We start from the raw sequence: 21,662 nt of genomic DNA on the forward strand, positions 1-21,662 counted from the left end.
TCAACACAGCACCCAGCTGGCAACTCCCAACCCGACAAGTCCCAAACAGGACTGGACAGCAGCTGGGGGGGAGCCCGAATCCAGGCTCCCCGTGACAGCCCAGAAAAGCCTTGGAGTGCCCGAGCTGTGCGGGGCAGCAGGAGGAGCCGAGCCGAGCCGAGCCGAGCCGAGCCGAGCCGAGCCGAGCCGAGCCGAGCCGAGCCGAGCCGGGCCGGGCCGGGCCGGGCCGCCTCAGGGGACGCGGCTCCCCAGGCAGCAGCAGCGCGCGGCTCGGGGCGGCCATTTTGTACCGAGCCCGGGGGCTGGCGGCGCTGCGATTGGCTGCGGCTGGTCACGTGAGCCGCCGCCTCCCCAGAAACCTCCCCCTGGGGGGGTCCCGGGCGCTGCCGCGGGCCGGGGCTCCCTCCGGCCGCCTTTCCTTGCCAGAGCGCCGTGTGTTCGGCTCTGTTGCGTGTCAGGGCTCTGTTCGCTCCAAGGGGGGGGGGTAACCTTGCGCGCCGGTCCTTCGCTTTCCCGGTGGGTGGCTGGAAACCCGGGCTGCGTGTGTGTGGGGGGGGGGGTGGGAGCGAGCGCCCAGCAGCCTCCTTGGAAACCCGTCCGCTTGGGATTCGGGAGGAGGAAGGGTGGTTCCTAAAGGCGCCTGGTGCCAGCTGTGAGGAAATGATGGGTTTGGCTTCTTGTCTCCGGGCCGCGTGCTCCGCTGCCGGCGCGGGGCGGGGCGGGAGGCGCTGCGGGCCCGGCCGGGCCCCCCGCGCGGCCTCTGGTTCTTGGCGGGCCTGTACAAAGTAGGGCATCGTGGTGAGCAAGGCAAAGCTAAACATCACCGCTGTGTGGCTTTAAAAACGTACTTCAAGTGCCCAAAGTTACAAGGGGGCATTTCATGGTGGAATCCTCTGAAATACTTGTCTGCATTTCTCACCTTTTAAATACCTCCATATATGTATGTGTTTTAAGTCTGGCTCTAGCTTCCCAGCCAGGGTAGTGTGAAATCTGTGCGTGAACTGCTCTCGACAGAGAGGTAAGTGTAGAGGTGAAATACTCACAATGTGAACCTATGTCAATTCAGGCTTCCTTGGCTCTGACACAGTCTCAAGTGCAGGTGCATTTTCATGTGCAACTGCCTGAGCTCTTGAACTTTCCTGTGTGGTTGTGTTTCAAATAAATAAAAAAACCAAACACGATTTCTTTGGGAACAAAAGCGGGTTGGGTAAGGAGTAAGCATTTGTGTTGAAGGAAAATGGTTGCCTGCAAAATTTAATGGGTAAAGAGTTATCAGGCACCAGAAGCGTTTGTGCCTGTAACACCGAGGTACCTGTTAAAGTGAACAAAGCAAAGCAGGTTGTAGTTTGTGCTGTCTGACAGCTCCCAGTGTTGAAAGTTTAAGCAAGTCTCTCCAGTCAGGTGAAGTTTTGTCCCTGCCTTTGGCAGGCTCAGAGTGTTTATTTCTGTAGTAACTGCTGATGGTAGAAACATAGAAGTACTGAACAACTTCATCTTTTTTGCTGATGTTTCTCATTATTTTTTTTTACTTTTATTCTGCTTAGTACTGGGTCTTACAGAGTCCAGGAATAGAGTCCAGCTGAAGTGAGCCTTTAGTAATGCATGACCTGATTAAACTTTGACTCTCTGGGGAGGGGGAACGATGTTCAGTGGTGTCACAGAGTTTGAACCATGTTTCTTCTGTGTCTTGTTTTCTAATAAGACACTACGTTACACAGTTCTACAACCATGGATGGCTGTTGTTGCTGTTGGGCATTGCTTGTGTGTAATGAGCGGCTGGGCTGGGATCCTGGGACTTCATGCGCCACTCAGACTTAAAAAGAAACTCTCTCCTCTTCCTGTTACCTGGAATAACATACTTTTAAATTGCATTTGGAATTACACAAGTCCTGGGTGGAGGTTTGAAGTGCTTGTTCTGCTTCATTTCAACAACAAAAACTGCACAAGATAAAGCTGCGCATGAAACTTACAACACTCAGATACATAGTGGTGGTGAAGGATGTCAGACATCCCTGTTTCTCTTCTGCATGTGAATGCAAGTTTCTCTTTAAAGCTGATGCTTTAAAGATTTGGTTGTTTCTTCTGAATCTGGGAGAGCATCTGCCTTAGACAGTAATGCCTTGCTAATGCAACCCCAGCAGGAGGCTTCTGGGTTTCTTTGGCTTTGTTTGTTTTTACACCATTCTTGTCTCAAACCTGTGAGACTGTTGCTCAGTTGTATGTGTTGACATTCCTTGTGTGATATGTTACACAGTGAGGACCTGGTTATAACAGTCACATCGAGAGGAAATATCCCACTCAGAGAGGGGTGATGGAACTGGGGAGAGAAGCTGAGGCTTCAGTAATCAGCAGCCCTGAAAATCTTTAGTAAGAACTGAGTAGTAGAAGAGGGTATCTGGGTTGAGTCCCATCACTGCAGGCCCAGTTAAAAATGCCAATATGAGCCTGGAAACTTCTGCCCAAGAAACCCTCACACACCATAACCTGAGCAATTACCTGGGAGCAACAGCAGGAACATCTCTAGAGAAGTATGGAAGCAAAAGAACCAGTCTGTTAGTGGTTGTCCTCAAAGGCAGCAGCCCCAGGAAACAACTGTAGTTCATTGCATAAAGAAATAACAGTTTTGTGACCTAGGTGAATGCAGATGGGAATTTCTGTCAGCTAGAATGGAGGTGGTGAGTGTTTTGAAGCTCGCAGTGTTCCTTGGGGTCTCGGGGAACAACTCCATTTGATCAATCATTTAGAAAGGGGTAAAAACCCTTAGTGGGACCTTAGTATGACAGAATTCTATGAACACAAATTAGAGAACAAAGTCCTTAGTTCCATTATTTATGGAAAAACTGTGTTCCTACCTCAGTAATATCTTTCAGTGTCCCCTACCACCTCCTGCTTGGCCTTTGGTTCCCTGTCCCCATGCACATCATCTCCCAGCAGAGAAAGTGACTCTTGGGCCTCATCTTCCATGACCATCATCTTCCTCAGCTTACAAGCTCTTTTTCCAGGAACCTGTAGGTACTTACTAACACTGCTATCAAATTTGTTCAATATTGGCCTGTTTGGTGCAAGAAGTTTGTGGTGAGGAGGGTTGGCCAGCAAATCAATAGCATGACTGAACAGATCTCATTTACTTTGCAAATGGAATGTGCAGAAGTCATGCAGTTGCAGGGGGAGGCTGTATTTACAGCAACTCTTTGTTTTTATTTTCCTTTATTTATTATCAGGTATGCAGTTACAGCATTTGTGAGATTGATGATCAAGTGATATCTTTGAGCAAAATGACTATCAGTGGGAGGAATCAACGTTTGACCAATACTCAGGATTGTCAAAGATGGAGGAGTAAGGGTGCTTTTCAGTATTACTGCTAATTTTTTGATACGTGTGAGAATGTTTTGCCTTTCTCAGTGGTTTCCTTGGCTGGGCTTTTTGCAAAGAAGCATGGTGGGGGAATTACTTTTTTTTTTTTTTTAATGGAGAAATGTGACTGTGAAATCATTCTAAAGAAAGGGGTTCCTTTACATTTGATTTCCCCCTTGATATCTTTCACTTTGATACAGATAAATGAACTAAACCTCCTGTGCTAAGTGGTACTCATTCAGGGTAGCTGTATGGAGTCCCAGATCTGCTGTGCACAAAGAGGGCAGAATTCAGGGCACAGTGGGGTCAGCTTCATTCTTCTGCCTTTGTTATACAAATAACTCACAATGCTAAAAATAGAAAATGTCCACCCCTTTTGGGACAGAAGTAAATCTAAGCCAGTTGTGACGTTCAAGCACCATTCACCCTTGACAGGATGATTACTTTTTGAAAGCAAAGCTTGCAGGTATCTTCTTAGAGCCCATCAGCCACAATAACACTGCAATATATGCAGTTTTCATCTCTGGAAAAATACATACAGACCAAAAATTACTTTGGGCAGTTTGCTGCAGTAATGGCAAATGGGATGCACGTGATGATAATTGTTCTGTGTTTTGTCTAGGGATGATGGTGAAAGAATTATACCCCTTAATGCTCCTTTCAGAGATTATGTTGTTTTACTTATATTAAAGGTAGAGAAATGAGATGAGCTGTGAGTGGTTAGATCTTGTGAAAAATGAGGTTTTAAATGTGTACTCTTTTGTCTAAATATTCATAGATTACTTTTCTCCTTAAAATAAACATAGAAAAAGTGTTGGCAGCGTATCACAATTAATAACCCATACTCCTATTTATGTGCTATAGGCAGTCCAAAATTCCCCAGACATATTTATTATCCGAGTTAATAACCAGATTCAAATCAGATCCCATGTTTGTGCCAAAAATTGAGCTGCAGCCATCTCACAGCAAATAATTCTGTCTACCTGACAGAAGAGTCTTAAATTCATTATTTTTCCCAGAATTAAATTCACTTTAATCTGATGTTAATGTATTTTTCCTTCAGTTGCCTGCAAAAGAATCCCATAATCTTACAGTAGTGATTGCACAGACGGTGGAGGGTTCTGTACATACACAGCATTATGATCTAGGTGACCAGTTTTCTTGGTCATCTAGATCGTGTAAAATCCTTTGATGTTAATTGGGACAAGTTTTCTATCTAGGGTTATGCTGAATTTCTCTTTGAGGGTTTTTTCCACCTCTTCATCTTGAAGAGTTGTGAATTCCACCAGATCCATGTTTTCCTTGTAGTTGTATGTGGTCTCAGTGAGTGTCCACCCAATTAGAGCTCGAAAGCCATCGGTGGTCTGGAGGGTGCAGATGGACTTCTTTGTGAAGAGGGAATCTGGAGATGTCTGAAGGTACGTGCACTGGGAACGGAAATCCTCCACTGTCTGTGGCTCCAGGCTGAACATATAAACCTTCCGACACTCTTTTTTCTCCAGAAGATCAGAATTGGAGAAGTTTTGATTAGGAATATATTGTTTCCGTCTCGTTTTCTCAAGGTACCAGATGGCATTTTTTTCTGTGAAACGAAAGATGCCGGGAGCCTGGGGCTGGTCTTTCCCCGACACAAGCTCCATCGGCTGCCACATCTGATAGGACACCCCAAAGCCTCCATCAACAATATAAGCTCTGCCCTCAATAACAACCTTTACAAGGAGATGGGTCATGATGGTGGCGTATGCATTTTGATGTGGATTGAACACGTAGGCTCCCAGAAAGCTGGTGTCATACCCCAGGTGTTTCAGGACCCAGCCCAACAGCTGGTTGTTTTCCATGCACCAGCCACCCCGCTTCCTCTGCACAATTTTGTTATAAACCTGCTCCAACTCCAAAGTAATTTTCTCCCCGCAATGGATACTGAGGTTTTCGAAGGGAACAGCACGGATGTGGTGCTGGAATATGTCGGTTAAGGTTTCCAAATCTTGTTTTTCAAGGGAACCTTTATAGCCAGTCCTCGCAAAATACTCTTCCAGGTTCATGTCTCCTGTAAAGGAAGGAAATGGGCTTTGGTTTTCTTTCTTAACATCAATGATTTACAATGCTGTGAAAAACTGCCCAGGCTGCTGCCAGCAAAGATGCTTTAATCTAGTGGACCTCGTCAGAGCAGTTTTTAAAGGGAGCAAGTATTCTTACCAAATGGTTCCCCGAGCAAACAAGTGAAGTGTCCACGGGGGTTTGCTTTTTGACTTGAAGTCATCCCCATGGCAAACAGGTGATGCCATTTCAGCCTGCTGTGCAATGGCTGCAGAACGGGGATGTGCTGTGTTTGCATTTGCAGCAAGGTTAAGAAGAAATGTAAGATCACACCAGGGAGTGTTCAGGAGGGTTCATGACAGTGAGTCTCACTGTGCAGTGAGTGTAAGAGGGGGAAGATGTGTTGGCTGCCACTTGGAGGGAGGATAATTTGAGTAAGGAATCACACAGTTTTTTCACAAGCCTGTCACTGATCTATGTGATAGTAAATGAATTGCTTGTTCAGTGCACACTGCTCTTTCACCACTTACAGAAAGTGAAAATGATACTCCTTGAACGTTTTGTGAAGTGTCAAGTTTCATTTGGATAATTATAACTGAAAAAACCTCTGACCTATGCAAGAGTCACAAGCCACTGGGTCTCTTGTCCACTCTGAGTGTTTCACAAACTCATTTTGGTGTGGAATAATAAATCTGATTGGAGGCAGGTGACCTAAAAGACAAAGAGTGCATCTCTATTCCCTGCTGTGCCCCACATCTCACAGGGTAGCCTTAAAATGGACAGAGGCTGCTTTATATTACTCCTGGACCATCTCAAAACTCACTCTATTCCTTCCAGAGGAGGTATAACTGAGAATTACCAATGCCTGGTACATTGCATCCCTGGTCAGTCCTGCCTCCAGCAGTGCCCACCTCCTGGCCTGCCTTGGTAGGAATCCTCATGAGCAAGATTGCTGGGATGAGGAACTACTCAACTTACTTTTTGCCTTCTAATACTGCAGAAAGTCACACACAGTCATCTGGCTTTTCAATGGCCCAGCACAGTCTGCTGGCCACGGTTATGAGCTGGATGCTCTGTAGGTAGCTGCTAGATACTCTTTGTAAAATAGAGAGTAGATCGTCTTCTTGGGTACGGAGGTGGGCACACAGTGTTTTGAAGGCTTGAACCTTTGCAAAGAAAGCACTAAGCCTTTCAGCAGTCTAGACTTAGTGCACATATTTAGCTTCTTGACAGCCCAGAAAGCTACTTGGAAATCTTCTGTGCATACAGTAAGCTGAGGTTTAGACACTTTAATATTAGTGACTGAGGAAGACTATTGTATTCAGATAAATTCAGTGGTGAACCACTGAATGTTTACTGCAAACTAGAATTTCTCAAGATGATTTTCAGTGACAGATCCATGATGTGCATCTGCAAGGTATAGAAGCAGCCCATCAAAAACTGCAGTTTATTTTCTACAGAAAGGCATTTAGCTTCCAGTTACATTTATATGTATTGTTGGAGGATATTTTCAATGTGATAGTTGTTAAGTAGAACATAAGACTTCTGGCATTGTTTTCTTTGATTTGCAAAATCCAAATCTACTTAATCCTACCTGCTTAAATTGTGAATGCTAAATAGATCACACCAGGATAAAGCTGGTTCTCAAGTTTGTATCATTTGTAATTTCTCTCTGTAGCTACATACTATGATTGATCAGCATTAGATTTTGACTGCAGGAGATGAGAGCTGCAGTTCTTTTGACTTGTAAAAGGTAGTCACCCAGATGTGGCTGTGATTTATGTGGAGAAAAATATCAGCAGAAGAACTTTAAAACACTATTTAGAAATGTGCAAATGAAGGTGTTAATGTAAAAATATTCCTTAACAGGATTATACACACTATCAGCAATTCCACTGTTAAAATATGTTGTCTACTTTTATCCTAGTATGTAAGCACATGGACTTCCTGGGGTACACAAACCACGGTTTGTAATTTCATTTTTTTGAAGTTGTTTCTAAAAGACTGCAACTTTATTCCCAAAAAAGAGAATCTATTGATTATTGATTGCTTTTTTGCTTCCTTTGCCTTTGCAGTATTCATAAATATAAAAATCTAAAAGAATAATTTTCACGAAAAGTTTTATTTCTAAATTTGTACCTAACATTGTATTTAAACAGAAGCATCTCTCTCATAATCAAGAGAATCTCCTGAGGAGCAAAAAGACAGAAGTTATTTTGCCCTCTCTAGGATCAGTTTTAGGAGGTGATATTTGAGCTCTAAATCCACACATTTTTATGTTTTTCCTAAAAATAATATTGCTTATGTTATTGTCTATGACCTTTACCATCATAAATAAACCAAGTTTGTTGTTTGGGTTTTTTGGAGGTTTCTTAAGAAAATAAACTTACCTCTTAAAATAGCTTTATTTATTTATTGATGTGTTCAGCTTCTGAGTTGTTTATGACTGGAGCAGCAGTCAGTAAAGCCAGGAGTGGATACAAATTGCAAAGGTTGTCCTTTCTCTTTAAGCTCTGCTGGCCCTCTCTCTTGAATCTTAAATGCAGAGAAGGGGCAGAGTCCACCCAAAATGAATGCACATTTTTGGACTTCACTGATCCGTGTGCAAATTAAACTTTGTTTCTTCTCTATTATGTTTATGCTTTCCCCTGGTTAAGACCAGACTGAACTTGTTTGCATGCAAAGTAATTACAGTAGACGGTTGCAAACAGCTCTGGAATTTATTTTCTTTATTAAATTATTGTTATTTTGCAAACCAGCACTTTGCGGTGGAGGAGGGTCATCTGCTGCCTTGTGGGTGCACTGAACTGCCAAGGTATTGCAGGCTGTGTTTTCCCATACTCTGTGGGTGCACAAAATGACCCCCCTTTGCTTATAAAGGAACTCTTTCAATCTGGTTAGTGCTTCCACTGCAGGTCATTCCTTTGGAGCTGCCACATCTAACAAATGCCATGATAAATATTTATTTGCAGCAAATAATGCATTTCCTCTCTAAAACTTGCCCTCCTTCATCTTCAAGTGTTGCAGGGCTGTTTCTTTCATTCTCGCCCTGTCCAGCATGTCTTCATTTGGTGGAGGTGGAAAGTCAGAGGTCGCTCTTGGGAAGGCAAGTCAGGCTGCATCTAGGAAAGCACCTGAGGTTTAGGCACATCAGGTGCTCCCATGGTTGACTCGTACAAGCATCAAAGACTCTTCCTTGCCTGAGGACTGATGCTCTTCCATCACCTTCTTTCATGACACATCCTGCACAGTACCTGCCACAGGTATCATGAAGGTAAAATGCTTTTCTGCTATGTATAACGTGCTGTAAAACTGTACAGGTGGCATGTCCTAATTTCCCTAATTTTCTTTCATATCTGCACTATTACTTATGTAAGGTAGCTTTTGTGCAGAATACTGCAATAAATAAGATTTTTATACTGTCATGCCTGCTTGAGATCACAGGAAGGTCAGGCCCCAAAAGTTTAGAATATAGTTGGATCTAACTTTGATTGCTTCCATTTTTTGATACCAAAAGCCTGATTTTTAAGAACTGTTGAATCGCCTCAGCTTCTATTGATTTTGTTTCCATTTCAGAGACACAGAAAAATCAGACTCGGAAAAACTGGACACTCAAAATTAGAGAGCTTTTGGGATTTTTTAAGTGTCCTTGCATAAATAGCTCACTTCAAGTGAATTTCTGGTAAGTGAGTAGGACTTAAGTCTTTCAACTTACTTCATCATACGCTAATAAGCACCTAATAGTGGCTTGTTTTGAGAAAGTCTTAACCTTTCTTTTTTTTTTTTTTTATGAAGTCTTTGAAAGCCAAATCCAGCTCATTTTTCTATTACAGACTGTTAAAGGAAGTGAATAATTTGTAAAACTCTGCTGAGAAAAAGATTGGAAATAATACTAAAAAAAAGGTTAGAGGTCTTTTGTGTAAAATAGTAACACAGCTTCTCTTTCTGTAGCATTTTGGTCTCCTTTGCCACAAAATATATCTGAAATAAAATGAGATTCAGAGAAGTGGAACAAAGAGTTATGGAGTAAAAAAGCAATTTCCATACAGGCAAATTGGAGGTAGTAAGATGTCTGAGTTTAAAAAGAAAGAGAAGCTTAAGAAAAGATACGTATTCAGTATATGCAGTTAGCAATGTACTTGCATTTCCCAAGCTTTATGTTCATCTCACTAGCTCAACTTTAGAATCAGATGAATGTTATTAATGTTAATTTTAGAACTTTTTATTTTGGATATTTAAAGATCCATCTAGCACAACATTAGAATTAGATTGTATCCACTAAATTAGGTGGCAAGCCACGAACGTTCACTGGTACGAGTTTCTTCTCCAGCACTATATTGAATTTGTCTTTCAGTGTCTTCTCAACCTCTTCATCTGTAAGAGTTGTGATCTGCACCTGGTCCATGTCTTCTGTGTAGGTGTACTTCATCTCAGTGAGGGTCCATCCAACTAAGGCATAAAGCCCTTCAGTGGTTTGGAGAGTGCAGATTGACTTCTTCTGAAGTATGTTATCTGGAGACACTTGTAGGTATCCATTTAGCTCCTCAAAGTCTTGTATATGTCGTGGCTCAAGAGTGAACATATAAATTTTCCTGATATTTCCCATTTCTGGAGTATCAGGGGGAGGGGCACTTTGCTCAGAAATACAATGCTTCCTTTTGACCTTCTCGAAGTACCAGGTGCCATTGTCTTCCATGAAGCGGAAGATGCCAGGGATCTGGGGTTGGTCCTTCCCAGAAATCAGCATCAATGGCTGCCATGCCTGGTAGGCACCACCAAAGCCAGCATCTACTATATAGGAATTTCCCTTGATCACCACCTTCAGAAGGATATGATTGATCTCAGCAGTGTATGCCTTCTTTGCTGGATCATAACTATTTCCTCCAAGAATACAGACGTCATACCCTAATTCTTGCAAGGCCCAAAATAAGAGGTGGTTGTTTTCCAGGCACCAGCCACCACGTTTCTTTCTCACTATCTTATTGTAAGTAGATTGTAAATCCAGCTTTATGGTCTCCCCGCAATGCATGCTAAGGTTTTCAAAAGGAATTGCCTGGATGTGATGCTGGAAGATGGCTGTTAAGGTTTGCAAGTCTGCATCCTTATAGGACTCATTGTAAGAAATTCTTGCAAAATACTCCTGAATGTTCATTTTGCCTGTGTGAGCAGAAAAATAGCCAGTTACTGTTGTGCAGCTCTCAAGGGGTTTACTGTTATTTCTGTAGCATTGGTTAACCAGCCTGCAAATGCAGCCTAGGCCATTTTGTTGAGGATTTGAAAGAAACCTGTGTCATTGGTATAAGATGAATTCAGGCTAGACCTGCCTGTGTCATCTGTAGTCCTTAAAAAAAAAGAGATGATAGCAGCAGGTGACAGTAATGCTTTCTGTCTCAGATGTTGCCTTTGAGCCAGGGGGATGTCATTCTATGGGAAGAGAGAGCATGTGGCCCAACAGAATCTCTGGCCCTGGGTGAGGGTCCCACGAGAGAAAAAAATTATAAAACTGACAACAGGTTTGTAGAAAATCTGCTAGGCCATACCAGCATACAAGTCACAGCAATTTCTTACTGTTTCTTTCACTATATCGCATAAGCAATTCTTGATTTTTTTTCCCCAGGAAATTTAACTGGAACGTTTTACGTTCATGACTTTAAGCTAACTGGGATTAATCTCAATGTGTCACCATTGCAGAGGGGCTTCCATGTGGCTTGTTGTGTTTTTAAGCTCTTTAGTTTCAATGTGGAGCCCAGCTGTTGAAAGGAAGTACCTGTTAATTTTTCTAACCTAAGGGTCAAAGAAATTGATAATTACTAATAATACATTCAAGACATATTCAGCAGCTTTTGTTTTCTTTTACCATCTTTTACAAACCAAAGGCCCTAGTTTTAGCTCATAGTATTGGACAGATTTTGTGTCTTCATGTCTGGTACTGGCTGCATGGCCAAGATGCAAAAGGTTCCCTGTAAGGCTTCTAATCCATTGATTCATTTGGTATCTCCACGGGTTTCTTTGACCTTTCATTTAGACTTCATTTTGCTTATTTCCATGCAAGGGTATTTGTTTTGTAGAACAATTCACAATCTGCTAAGGACCGTATTAATTTCTAAAAGACATGTGGATTTATTGCTCCTTGAAATCAGTCACACATTCCCTGGGATGCTTTTCCAAAATGTTTTTGATGTAGATGAGATGGGAGAGATTACCTTGCAGTGACTGTTCTCAGCTTTGGCCCAGCTGCTCCCCTACGAGCCACCAGCAGTTCGACCTGATGTCCGTGCCAGTGCTCAAGTGAATGCTGGGAGCTCTTGCAGATCCCACCTCTAATACATAAGTGGAGATAACCCTGCCCCAGAAGGTAAGCACATCAGATCACCTCATCTCTAGACTTCAACCCCAATTTTTATGCCAGCAGCACAACTCACTCAACTTCGTTGTATTGCTCCTGATCTCCGCTGGTTGTCAGGATTCAGACGGGCTGATGCAAAAACACAGGAAAATGTATTAAAATAGAGGACTATCCCAGTAGAGGAAAAAGGAATCAATATTTTCACTTCAAAAGGACCCAAAGAAGCTACATGTAAAAAACACTAATGAGTCTTTGATACTACATTTTATGGGGTTTTTTTTTCCCATCCCTTTTTTAGGGCAAGGGCACTCAACTCTGGCACGATGTCCTTGAAAACATTGGTTGTAGAAAGCCATTCCCTCCCAGACAGCACATGTGTACACTGGTAAGTTCATTCTATGGTCCTCTGCCTCATTTTTCCTTCTATTCCCACTTTTAGCCATTTTCTGTAGACAGGTAAAAATATCTTTTACTGTGACAGTGTTGAGCCAAACTTCTTTGACCAGGAGAAGCCCAAGCGAGTCTGTTATCTGAAATTTGCTGTGATCTCAAGAAATATTTCAAGAGGCTCAAGCAGGTTGTAGCTACAGTACAGAATGAGTGGGATGAGGAGAGGCAGACAGGAAGCATTCCCATAGCCAGCATTCACTGTCTTGCCTGGCTGGAGGCAGCTCTTCACCTCGCCACAGCCGTTCCCACTGCACGAGCAACGGGGCTGTGGCAGCCAGCAAGCCCTGGCCCAGTCTGCCTTCTAAAACCAGATTGCCAAATATCTTAAAAGGCTCAGCCCAGAGCCCAGCCATGTTTCTTTTGCTCCCACAGCAGCCCAGCTTTGTCCAGCAGTCGTGCCCATTCGCAGGGGCAGCTTGGAGGGTGGCGAGAGTCGGACATCAGTTCTGCCTGGCTGCGACCGTCCCGGGGGATCCCTGAGTCCTTGCATTGTCGGAGGGAACACTGCTGAAATTCCTGAGAGGTTTCCAAGGTAGGATCCTCTTGCACACGCCTATGCCATTTGTTTGATTTTAGGCTACCCTACAAGACAGTAGGTGGGTTTTTCATACGCTCTGGCTCAGCATAAAGTAGTTTAAGTCTCAAGTACTTGATCTTTGTACCTGGACCATGTCCCTTCAATGCAATGCCCGCTGTCGGCCCTGGGGTTGCTGTCATGTGTGCTAATATGCCCACAGTGCTATAAGCACATGGTATGCAGACCCCCAGGGATGGGCTTTTTCCAAACAGGCTGACCCACAGCTGCAGGATGAAGTTAAAGATCAGACCCTCGGCCCTTACCTCTCAGTTAGCGAGCTCAGGCTTTCTGCCCTAGTTTGCTCCAGAGCTCCCAGGAAGAGTTGTTCTGGGAACTGCTGCTCTTAAAGGGCCAGGATGCCCTTACTGCCTGGCAGTGACAGCGTTATTCTCCAGCAGAGCAGGAAAAGAGGGGAGACAGTGTCTTTTATAATTGTTCTTATCTTGATGGTTTTACTGGTTTATTTGTATTACATAGAAAGCCTTGTCATGCAATTCATTGTGATAGGTGCTGTACAAAGAGCCTGAAAATGATCCAGTCCCTGAATTGCCTACAACAGGGAGTAGATTTTAACCTCCCACATTACAGATTGAGAACTGAAGTTCTCCAGGAATGCAAAGGAGAAATACAGTATAGGTATTACAAGCAACTTTTAGAAGTGTTTATAACCCCATTCTCAGCCCCACAGGGCACCCAGCTGCTTCAGCCTCTGGGGCACCTTGAGGGTTGCATCCATGCTGAAGCAGCAAAACTCTAGTGCAAGTTTTGATACAGATTTTACATAGTTGACACTCACGAGCCCTGAATCCCTGTAGGAAGTGACTTAGGACAGAGAAAGAATAATCGAAGCCAAAAAGCCACTGATTTATTGGTGGGGGATGACAACTCTGGAATTAATCCCCCCACACTGAGCTGGTTTTTTGTGGCAGGTGCCAGACCCCCCAAAGCAGCAAGGTCAGATTTGCCAAGTCGTTTAGCTGCTTAAATCCCCTTGGGTTCAAGGAGAAGCCCTGTCCTTCAGCAGTGAGGATTCTGCTCCCCGAGAGCACTGTGCCTGCTGTGCCTTTAAGGATTTGCCTCCACAGTTAGTGATAAGGAAAAAGCAAACTAGTGCAATCTGCAGTGAAAAGCCTCATTTCCCCCCCCCCCCCCGCTTTAAGCAGAGAACTACTTTTGATTGCTCAGCAACAAAATCTGCTACTGTGGGTGTGCTGAGCAGGAGGTCCAGGAGCACTGAGCTGTGCCATGAAGTGGGCAGCAGCCAGAGCAGCGGATGGGGCAGACGCTCAAGGAGATGAGTCAGCTGAAAGTAGGTTTTCCTATGGTTGTTTGCCCTTCATGTGCTGAATCTCTGGAGCAATGGACTTTACTCCTCCTGACCTTATGAAACAGCCCAAAGCACAAGAAACACCCAGGCACAGGAAGAGGAGCAGGTGCAGCCCTTTTTGTGTATTTCCCTTGTCTGTTCCCATGAAAGAGGGCACTTCTTGGCACTCCATGGACCTCTTTCCTCACACCTCTGCACGACCTGGCTGGGCTTTTACCTCCATCCTGATGCTCTGCCCCAGCTGCCAGATTGCTGCAAGGATAAACCCACTGAGTTTAGCTCCTTTAGCTCATCTACTAACATGGGGACCAAAGATGGATCTTGCAAACAAGCCAGATTCTGAGACAGTTTCTTCTGACCATCTGTGTAGAATACTGATGGCCCACACCACAAGAAGCCCCTTTTTTCTTCTGTAATCTACTACAGAGTCAGTTCTTTACGTTTCATCTCCTATCCCCATGTGCTATAAGGGACCACAGCACACATTCAGCCAAGCACATGCAGATGCATTTGACTCTGGGAAGACAGAGATTTGGGAAACTCGCTCTGTGTCTGTGAAATACTTTTTGAATATGCAAATGACAGCAGCTTTTATTAACAATATTTCTAGAAGGCTGCATTTGTTGCATAGCAAATAAAAAGGGGTCAGTGAGTTATTGTAATTTTTTTAAGCCTTAGCTGCAAAATATTAGCACATACAAATAATCAGAACAACTGCAGTGGTTAATGACATTTTTTACTTTGGGGATACACATTATAATTTGGAAAAAAACAGATTAATACTTCTACTTTACAATTCTCAAATTATTTATTTTTTTTATTTAGTTGTAAGTCACTTATATAGTTTACTTAGTTATGAGTGCATAGTTATAATGTTTCCATGATTTGTACATAAAGGAACATCAAGCATCATCTCAAAGGGCAAAGTGATTACATTTGAGTAATTTCTCATGCTAAAAATCTTAGCCTTTAGGTATCTGATTAAGATTCATCATTTCTCCTTATATCAATATAATTAGTATCACTGCCAGCACAATCCTAAGTAGAACAGATATGTTTCAGAAAAAGAATTCTGTGTGTGTGTTTGTGTTCAGCCAGGGTAATTAATGTGTATTAACACTTGGAGTCAAGTCTTGCAAGAGGAGCATGTATTCCCAGCAGTCTGCTACTGGGTGGGAACAAACACCATGGCTGGGAGATTCTTTCAGTTCAAAGAAATACTGCTGCTGGTTATATCACTGAGAGAACAGGGATTGTGTGGAATCTGAAACAAAACACTATTGTCCACTCCTATTTCTCATCGTCAGTCTGAGGCCATAAATAGCCAGTCCGTAAGTATTTGCACAGTAAGACACAGGCGTGGGGCTGCCCAACAGCTGCCTGAGAGGCTGCTGTGAATGCCAGAGCAAAAAGAACAGGCTTATGGCTGACTGTAGCTAACTCATCAGAGAATGGCTTTGTTTTTCTGGCTGTTAAATTCCAAAAATAATATGGTATTCAGTTAAGAGGTGCATATATTTTTCCCTGGTGGCAGCACAAAGTAATAAAGAAAGAGACATACAGCTCCGTCGCTCTGCCCTGCTACTCTGGATGTATTTGGAAAGGCTTTTAAGAGATGAAAGAAGTAGGAAATGGGCAGAGCCTGCTTCCAGCTAAGCACAAACAGAAAGGGAGTGATTTGATTGAGCTAGGAAGGAATTATTTGTACCCAAACCAAAAAGAGATGCAGGAGCAGTTGTGAAAATCAATTTCTTTTCCAGATTCATGCTAATGTGTTCTGCTTTACGCTGGTGTAGATGGAAAGAGAAAGCTTAACCTTTAGATGCTGTTTAGAAATAAGGGGAAGGATTGAATGTAATGCCACTGGATTTAATTATCATTCAGACAGTGACTTAAAACAGAGACAACCTGCTTGTATTGACAGGTACAAATTTCTTGTCTAGTGTTACACTGAATTTCTCTCTCAGTGTTTTCTCCAATTCTTCATCTGCAAGGATTCTGATTTCCACCAGATCCATATTATCCTTGTAATTGTACGTTATCTCAGTGAGTTTCCACCCCACCAGAGCCCGGACACCAGCAGATGTCTGCAGGCTGCAGATAGACTTGGTCACAAACAGCGAGTCCGGCGCGGTCTGCAGGCGGGCATTGCAGGCTCTGAACTCTTCGATGTCTCGTGGCTCAAGGGTGAAGAGATAAACCCGCCGGCAAACTTCTTTATCCACATTATGGGAAGTGGAGAGGCTTTGGTTGGGAACCCACTGCTTCCTTTTCACCTTCTCGAGGTACCAGAACCCACTCTCCTCCACGAAGCGAAAGACCCCGGGAGTCTGCGGCTGGTCTGTCCCTGAAACCAGCTCCATTGGCTGCCACATCTGGTAGGCCATCCCAAACCCACCATCCACGATGTAGGATTTGTCACCAAGCTGCACTCTGAGCAGCAGATGATCCATCTCCTCTGCATAGGCGTTGTGCTCCGGGATATAAACTTTTGATCCCAGAAGGGTGATCTCATAGCCAAGGGTTTTTAGGACCCAAGATAAGAGGTGGTTGTTTTCCATGCACCAGCCCCCTCGTTTCTTCCTCACTATCTTGTTGTAAGTCGCTTCCAGGTCCAGCTCAATGCTTTCTCCACAGTGGATGCTGAGGTTTTCAAAAGGGACTGCTCGGATGTGGTGCTGGAATATCTCTGTCAAGGTAGCCAGGTCCGGCTTATCGTAGGAGCCCTGGTAAGAAATTCTGGCAAAATACTCCTTGATGTCCATGCTGCCACTGAGAGAAGGGTGAAAAAAAGTAAGAGGTTGTGTCAGAAGTGACAGAAGGATCTTCCCCATCCCTTCTAACAGGTTGCTCATCAACATGGGCAGCCTGCTCAGAAGAGGAGTGGGATTTGACTATGGCCCTATCAAAGGCAGCTGCCTGTGAGTATTAGCACGGAGGAAAGCCAATGGGACACTGCTGATGAGCACAAATGTTATTTTTAATTGTTTCTTTTACAGCTGTGATGAGAGGCTCCAGCTGTGCTAAGCACATTTCAGTAGAGTTCCTGCCCAGCAAAGCTACAAATCTCTGTAGGAAGGAACAAAAACAGGAGCAGCCCTGTTTCCCCACTAGAAATTACAGGAACTGAGACTCTCCAGATCTGAACTGCTTTACTTGTGGTTTGACTCTGTGAAGTGGAAAACAAACCCTCCCACTTCTGCAGAGCAATCCAGAACCTCCTCTGCAGCCAAGCCTGAAATGAATCTGCCCTGCCATGGTATTTTCTGTTATCTAGGCAGCCTGGCATGAGCTGGTCTCACCTGCTCCTTCTCTCTGTGCTGTTGGTAGCAGATGTGACCTGGAGCACAGAAGGGTGTCTTAGGACAGAAATGGCCATGAGAGTTTTTTTGCTGCATCTGCTGTGATTCACCTCCCTTAGCTCCCTGGCTCCTCCAATCACAGCTGTACAGCAGCAGCAGCAGGAAACCAAGGTTTGGGCCAAAATGACAAGTTTTCAGGGAGCCTCACATTTTCTAACACCCCTCTTGGGATGCATTTGATCATTCAATATGGAATCTCCCCAACAGTGGGTTTTTACCCATGGGGAGGGGACCAGGCACCTCTGTCCCCAGCCCAGCCATGGCAGCTGGAGGTTGTGTTTTCACCAGCATAGGGGTGGAAAGCAGCTGAGGCCCTCCCAGCCCTTGGTGGTAAAGAAACAAAAACAAAACAGGTGGGGTTTTGGTGTAGCCAATGGCTTTTGTTATCCACACCCCAGGCAGCTCTAAATTTCTGAGTATGGAGCAGTGTTGTTCAGACTATTGACCTGAGAGTTGTCAAAATTTTCTCAAGTTCCTGTGTATGATTCTTAAGGAAAAACTGTAAAAAAGTCCAGCTGTCCCAACAGGGTTAAATTATCAATCTGATGCAAAATGGCACACACACAACAAATTGCATGGGAATTTTGAAAAAGTACTTTCAGTATAGAAACAAAGCAGGGAAAAAATTCTGTTTACTGTCAGACAGGAACAGGAGATGTCCCCATTTGGCTTCCCATATTTCCTAACCTTTAGGATAGAAAGGTTACAGAAAGCTGTACCTAATTGCATCATGGCCACTGCCCTGTCTCCAACTTCCAGTAAGTGCACCTAGATGACCCACGTTGGGTTAAGAGCATCTGGTTATTATTTGGAGGATTCTCTTTGTTCAGTTCTTGGCTTGTTCCCAAGCATTTTCCCAAAGTCCCAGAACTACAACTCAATTCATGTTTTAAAGCTTGGCAGAAACTGAGTTCTTGCTGTGTGAACTTTAAGCCGGCATCACCAGCAGCGAGCTGCTTTTCCTTTTCTGAATCCCGTCCTTTCACTTCGCCACAGCAGGCAAAACATGTGTAGTAACTGGTACTTACAGGGAAAATGGTGGTGTGGGTTTTTTCCTGTCTGTGTGTCCATCTCTTGCGGGTGTTTATAAGACCCTTTCAGCAGTGGTATCTAAAATAAGTCAGATGGCAGGAATGCCCTCTCTGCTGGAGGCTGATGACTGACTAAACAAACCAGCATCTGTGTAACATGGGGGGGCTGAGCATTCCCTGCCCTGCCCTTAAACCATTTTCTACTGTGTTTTGTTTTCAAACAGATTGAACTTCCTGGTTAGGGAGCACTCAGCCGCCAAGATTCGGGGTTGAAAAAAAAGGCTTACCTGGAAAACTGGCAGTGTACCTCCGGGGTTTGGGTGGGAAGGTTTTAGGCTAAAGCCAGTGGCGTGGCTGGCTGTCCTTTACCTAGTGCCGACAGCGCCTGGGGACTGTCCTCCAGCTCCTCTTCAGGGGAATGCTTGTTCCCTCAACCTGCTTTCACCCGCCTCTGTCAGACTGCAAAAGCTGGGGGAAAGAAAAACAACAAACCAACCACCAGCAGAAGGGTGGAGCACAAGAGCTGTAGAGAGAGAGGAAAATCAACAGCACTGACTCAACACGCAAGCAAACCCCGGTGGATATTAGAACAGAGGCTGCTTCACATTTTCACTCATTTTGTGCTTTCTGCAGAGCCTAGCTGGGGCTGTGACAAAAAAGGGTACTTTTTTTGTTTCAGTAACTAGCTGAATGCACTCATATATATATATATATGTATACACTAATTATTTTTTCCCCAGGTATTAACTTACTATTGTTTGGAAATGTGGGGAAGAAATCTTGCATGCATTCAACCCAAGGAGGTTTTTGCACTGTTTCTGAAAAGCAGCAAGATTTTGGCACAACAGTTTGCACCTGCAAGCCCCTGCCTCAGTCAGCTTGTACAAGAACTTCAGCTTTTGCTTCATTTGCACTGTAAGATTGATGTGCATTTTTTAATTACAGTAAAGTTCATAGAATGTAAGAGAGCACTGGGACAGCAGTGGGTCTTCTTTTGTTTTTGCCCACAAGCAGCAGCTGAGGATTTCATTATAGTGAAGATGCTACTGGCAAAGTGATTACTATGGAGAACGAACACAGAGAGCTCCAGCCTTTTGATGTGTTTCTTACTGCTTTTGTATCTACAGAATTTGCTTGCATTTGGCCCATCTAAGTCTCATTTATACTCATGTATATACAGCTGGATTCTTTCCTTTTCATTCCCCAACAGTAGTTCCAGTCCTTCACATGTACTATCAGTGGCAAGTTTCATTCAAACACTGATTTATTGTAACAATTAGCAGAAGTAACAAATCAGACTAAACAGAGATGTCTGTGGTAACTCCTTGCACAGCTCCACTCCCATATCAAAATTTGGCTCTTTATCATCCCATCAGTGGCCGGGGTTTGACCCTGCAAGCCAGAACTGATGCCCCAGCCGAGGGGCACTGAAGGGAATGGATCACCTGCCCTTGTCGGGCACCTCTGGGCAGATCCAATTTGGTACAAAGAGAAAGTTCATAATCCTGGGTGGATCTTGCTGCACATGGAACAATCCCTTCTCTTCCCACAGACTGAGATTCCCTGATTTTGAGAAAGAGAGGGTGAAAACAGAGGAGGCAGATGTGCAGTCCTGGTAGGAACCATGCCAAAAAGTAGCCCATGGACTTGTTGCTTTGCCATGTGTGAGAACACCTGGCTGTGCTCCTTGCCCAGAGACATTTGGGACCACAGACTGTGCCAGAAGTGGACACTTGCCATGCTCCCATGGGCAAATGTGAAGTGCTTGGGGATCTGTCCCAGCTAACTCTGGGGTCCCATTAGGACAGAAGTGTTTTCTAACCAAGTAGGAGCAAAACCCATTTATCCTGGCACTTCAATACTCAGCTTTTCTCCACACCTCTCCCTGTAATGTTGCTCTGATATTGAGCATTTTCTTCCCATGTTTTTCAGAGTCTCATCCCAACTCACTATTCCATCCTGTCATTCCCACATCACTCTCCTTTTTCTTCCCATCCTGTACATTTTCCTCCTCAAGCCATTAAAACCACAAGCTCTCATTCTCCCCAGGCGTGCCCAAGGCCATCAGAGGGCAAAGCTGACTCAAGGAGCACTAAGGGTAAGAAAGGGCTGACCTTGACCCAGGAAGTCTGTTTGCATTTCACTCTGTGCCAGATCACTGGGGCTAATTTCAGGCTTGGTGAGGCAATAAGCAGCAATCACAGCTGCCAGGTAACACTGCCACAACGTGCCTGCACCCATCCCCAAAAGCAGCAGAGGGCAAAGCCCAGCTCAGGCTGGCTGGGTTCCAGGGAGGTTGTCTGCAGGTGAAGGTGCAAATGGGAATGCCCTTGAGAAGGATATTGATGTCCACCTGACACTATAATGCAGTTTTCCAACCTTGGCAGGAGCTGAAGTTGATTGAACTTTTTTCCAGAAGATGCTCAGTGTAATTGCACTTGCTTTTGCTTATTAATAAATTCTAAACTGCCAACAGCATTTATTTTATTACTGAAATCCTCTATCATCCCAACTCTCCTGAGAGGCTGCCTTAAATATCCCCAGACACACACTTTAAAAGACTATTATCTGCTGCAGTATTTGCTTGGGGAAATAAGCACATAGGGTACCCTGTTTGGGGTAATAGTCAAGTGTCAGCTCACTGCTCTATAATGACCTCTGGGATGGGCTGTATAACAAAGCAAGATATATTATTTTACATTAATCATTATATTAATAATTATATTATATAATAATATAATATATAATAATATGTTGTATTATACTGTATTTTATTAACTGGATGCTTAACTTACAAACTATATGGTATTCTAATTAACTATCTGGTTTTGGTGGGGAGGAGACAAGAGAGATTTGAGAGACTTCTAAAGTAATAAAACAAGGTGTTTTAAATGGAATTGGTGTACAATCTGAAATCCTTACACAAGGACAGAGTCTCCCATCCTGCTGATCTCTGAGTTGCTGGAAAAGGAATTGCTGCACACCCCGAGTGGAGTGGCTGTCTCTAGCCTCTCCTTTCCAAAGGGATTTTAATGGACGTGAGCTGCTCTAATACAAGAGCTGTAAATAACATTCACGGCCCATAAGCATATTCACAATGGCAGAACTCTCATGCTTTATATTCATTGCCTTCCTTATGTCATTACAGATAACACATCACTGTAGCTACATATCTTTG

General features: G+C 43.9%; 3 protein-coding genes and 1 long non-coding RNA gene across 10 annotated transcripts; 1 reads left to right on the forward strand and 3 right to left on the reverse strand.

Annotated features, from left to right (window-relative positions):
• The first annotated feature begins 377 nt into the window (after nucleotides 1-377).
• Nucleotides 378-21,381, forward strand: LOC127389058 (uncharacterized). Of its 5 annotated transcripts, XR_007890546.1 has the most exons (8): nucleotides 485-516; nucleotides 3,222-3,336; nucleotides 4,663-4,772; nucleotides 8,449-9,915; nucleotides 11,576-11,746; nucleotides 12,036-12,122; nucleotides 12,560-12,719; nucleotides 18,709-21,381. It is a non-coding gene; the product is annotated as an uncharacterized LOC127389058 (long non-coding RNA). The 5 variants fall into 5 exon arrangements; XR_007890549.1 differs by lacking the exons at nucleotides 3,222-3,336; nucleotides 4,663-4,772 and adding an exon at nucleotides 7,319-7,357; XR_007890547.1 differs by lacking the exons at nucleotides 3,222-3,336; nucleotides 4,663-4,772 and having other exon boundaries at nucleotides 378-516.
• Nucleotides 3,332-7,867, reverse strand: LOC127389057 (arylamine N-acetyltransferase, pineal gland isozyme NAT-10). The gene is made up of 2 exons (XM_051629175.1): nucleotides 7,782-7,867; nucleotides 3,332-5,401 (listed from the first exon to the last, which is right to left on the reverse strand). The coding sequence occupies exon 2, from the start codon at nucleotides 5,394-5,396 to the stop codon at nucleotides 4,524-4,526; it is 873 nt and encodes a 290-aa protein (XP_051485135.1). The 5' UTR covers nucleotides 5,397-5,401; nucleotides 7,782-7,867; the 3' UTR covers nucleotides 3,332-4,523.
• LOC127389056 (arylamine N-acetyltransferase, liver isozyme-like) lies at nucleotides 8,106-13,119 on the reverse strand. Of its 3 annotated transcripts, XM_051629172.1 has the most exons (3): nucleotides 13,028-13,119; nucleotides 11,814-11,866; nucleotides 8,106-10,548 (listed from the first exon to the last, which is right to left on the reverse strand). In XM_051629172.1, exon 3 carries the CDS (start codon nucleotides 10,541-10,543, stop codon nucleotides 9,656-9,658), a length of 888 nt encoding a protein of 295 aa, XP_051485132.1. In that variant the 5' UTR covers nucleotides 10,544-10,548; nucleotides 11,814-11,866; nucleotides 13,028-13,119; the 3' UTR covers nucleotides 8,106-9,655. The 3 variants fall into 3 exon arrangements, with proteins under 3 accessions (XP_051485132.1, XP_051485134.1, XP_051485133.1); XM_051629174.1 differs by lacking the exon at nucleotides 11,814-11,866 and having other exon boundaries at nucleotides 13,028-13,049; XM_051629173.1 differs by lacking the exons at nucleotides 11,814-11,866; nucleotides 13,028-13,119 and adding an exon at nucleotides 11,595-11,684.
• Nucleotides 14,810-18,862, reverse strand: LOC127389055 (arylamine N-acetyltransferase, pineal gland isozyme NAT-3). Its single transcript, XM_051629171.1, has 2 exons — nucleotides 18,772-18,862; nucleotides 14,810-16,863 (listed from the first exon to the last, which is right to left on the reverse strand). Exon 2 carries the CDS (start codon nucleotides 16,854-16,856, stop codon nucleotides 15,984-15,986), a length of 873 nt encoding a protein of 290 aa, XP_051485131.1. The 5' UTR covers nucleotides 16,857-16,863; nucleotides 18,772-18,862; the 3' UTR covers nucleotides 14,810-15,983.
• Nucleotides 21,382-21,662: the final 281 nt, after the last annotated feature.

Source organism: Apus apus, chromosome 11, assembly GCF_020740795.1.
Source record: "Apus apus isolate bApuApu2 chromosome 11, bApuApu2.pri.cur, whole genome shotgun sequence".
NCBI classification, from domain to species: Eukaryota; Metazoa; Chordata; class Aves; order Apodiformes; family Apodidae; genus Apus; species Apus apus.

Coding starts and splice junctions, on each gene's coding strand:
- LOC127389057 (XM_051629175.1), bottom strand. CDS start 5,396: ATGAACCTGGAAGAGTATTTTGCGAGGACTGGCTATAAAGGTTCCCTT.
- LOC127389056 (XM_051629172.1), bottom strand. CDS start 10,543: ATGAACATTCAGGAGTATTTTGCAAGAATTTCTTACAATGAGTCCTAT.
- LOC127389055 (XM_051629171.1), bottom strand. CDS start 16,856: ATGGACATCAAGGAGTATTTTGCCAGAATTTCTTACCAGGGCTCCTAC.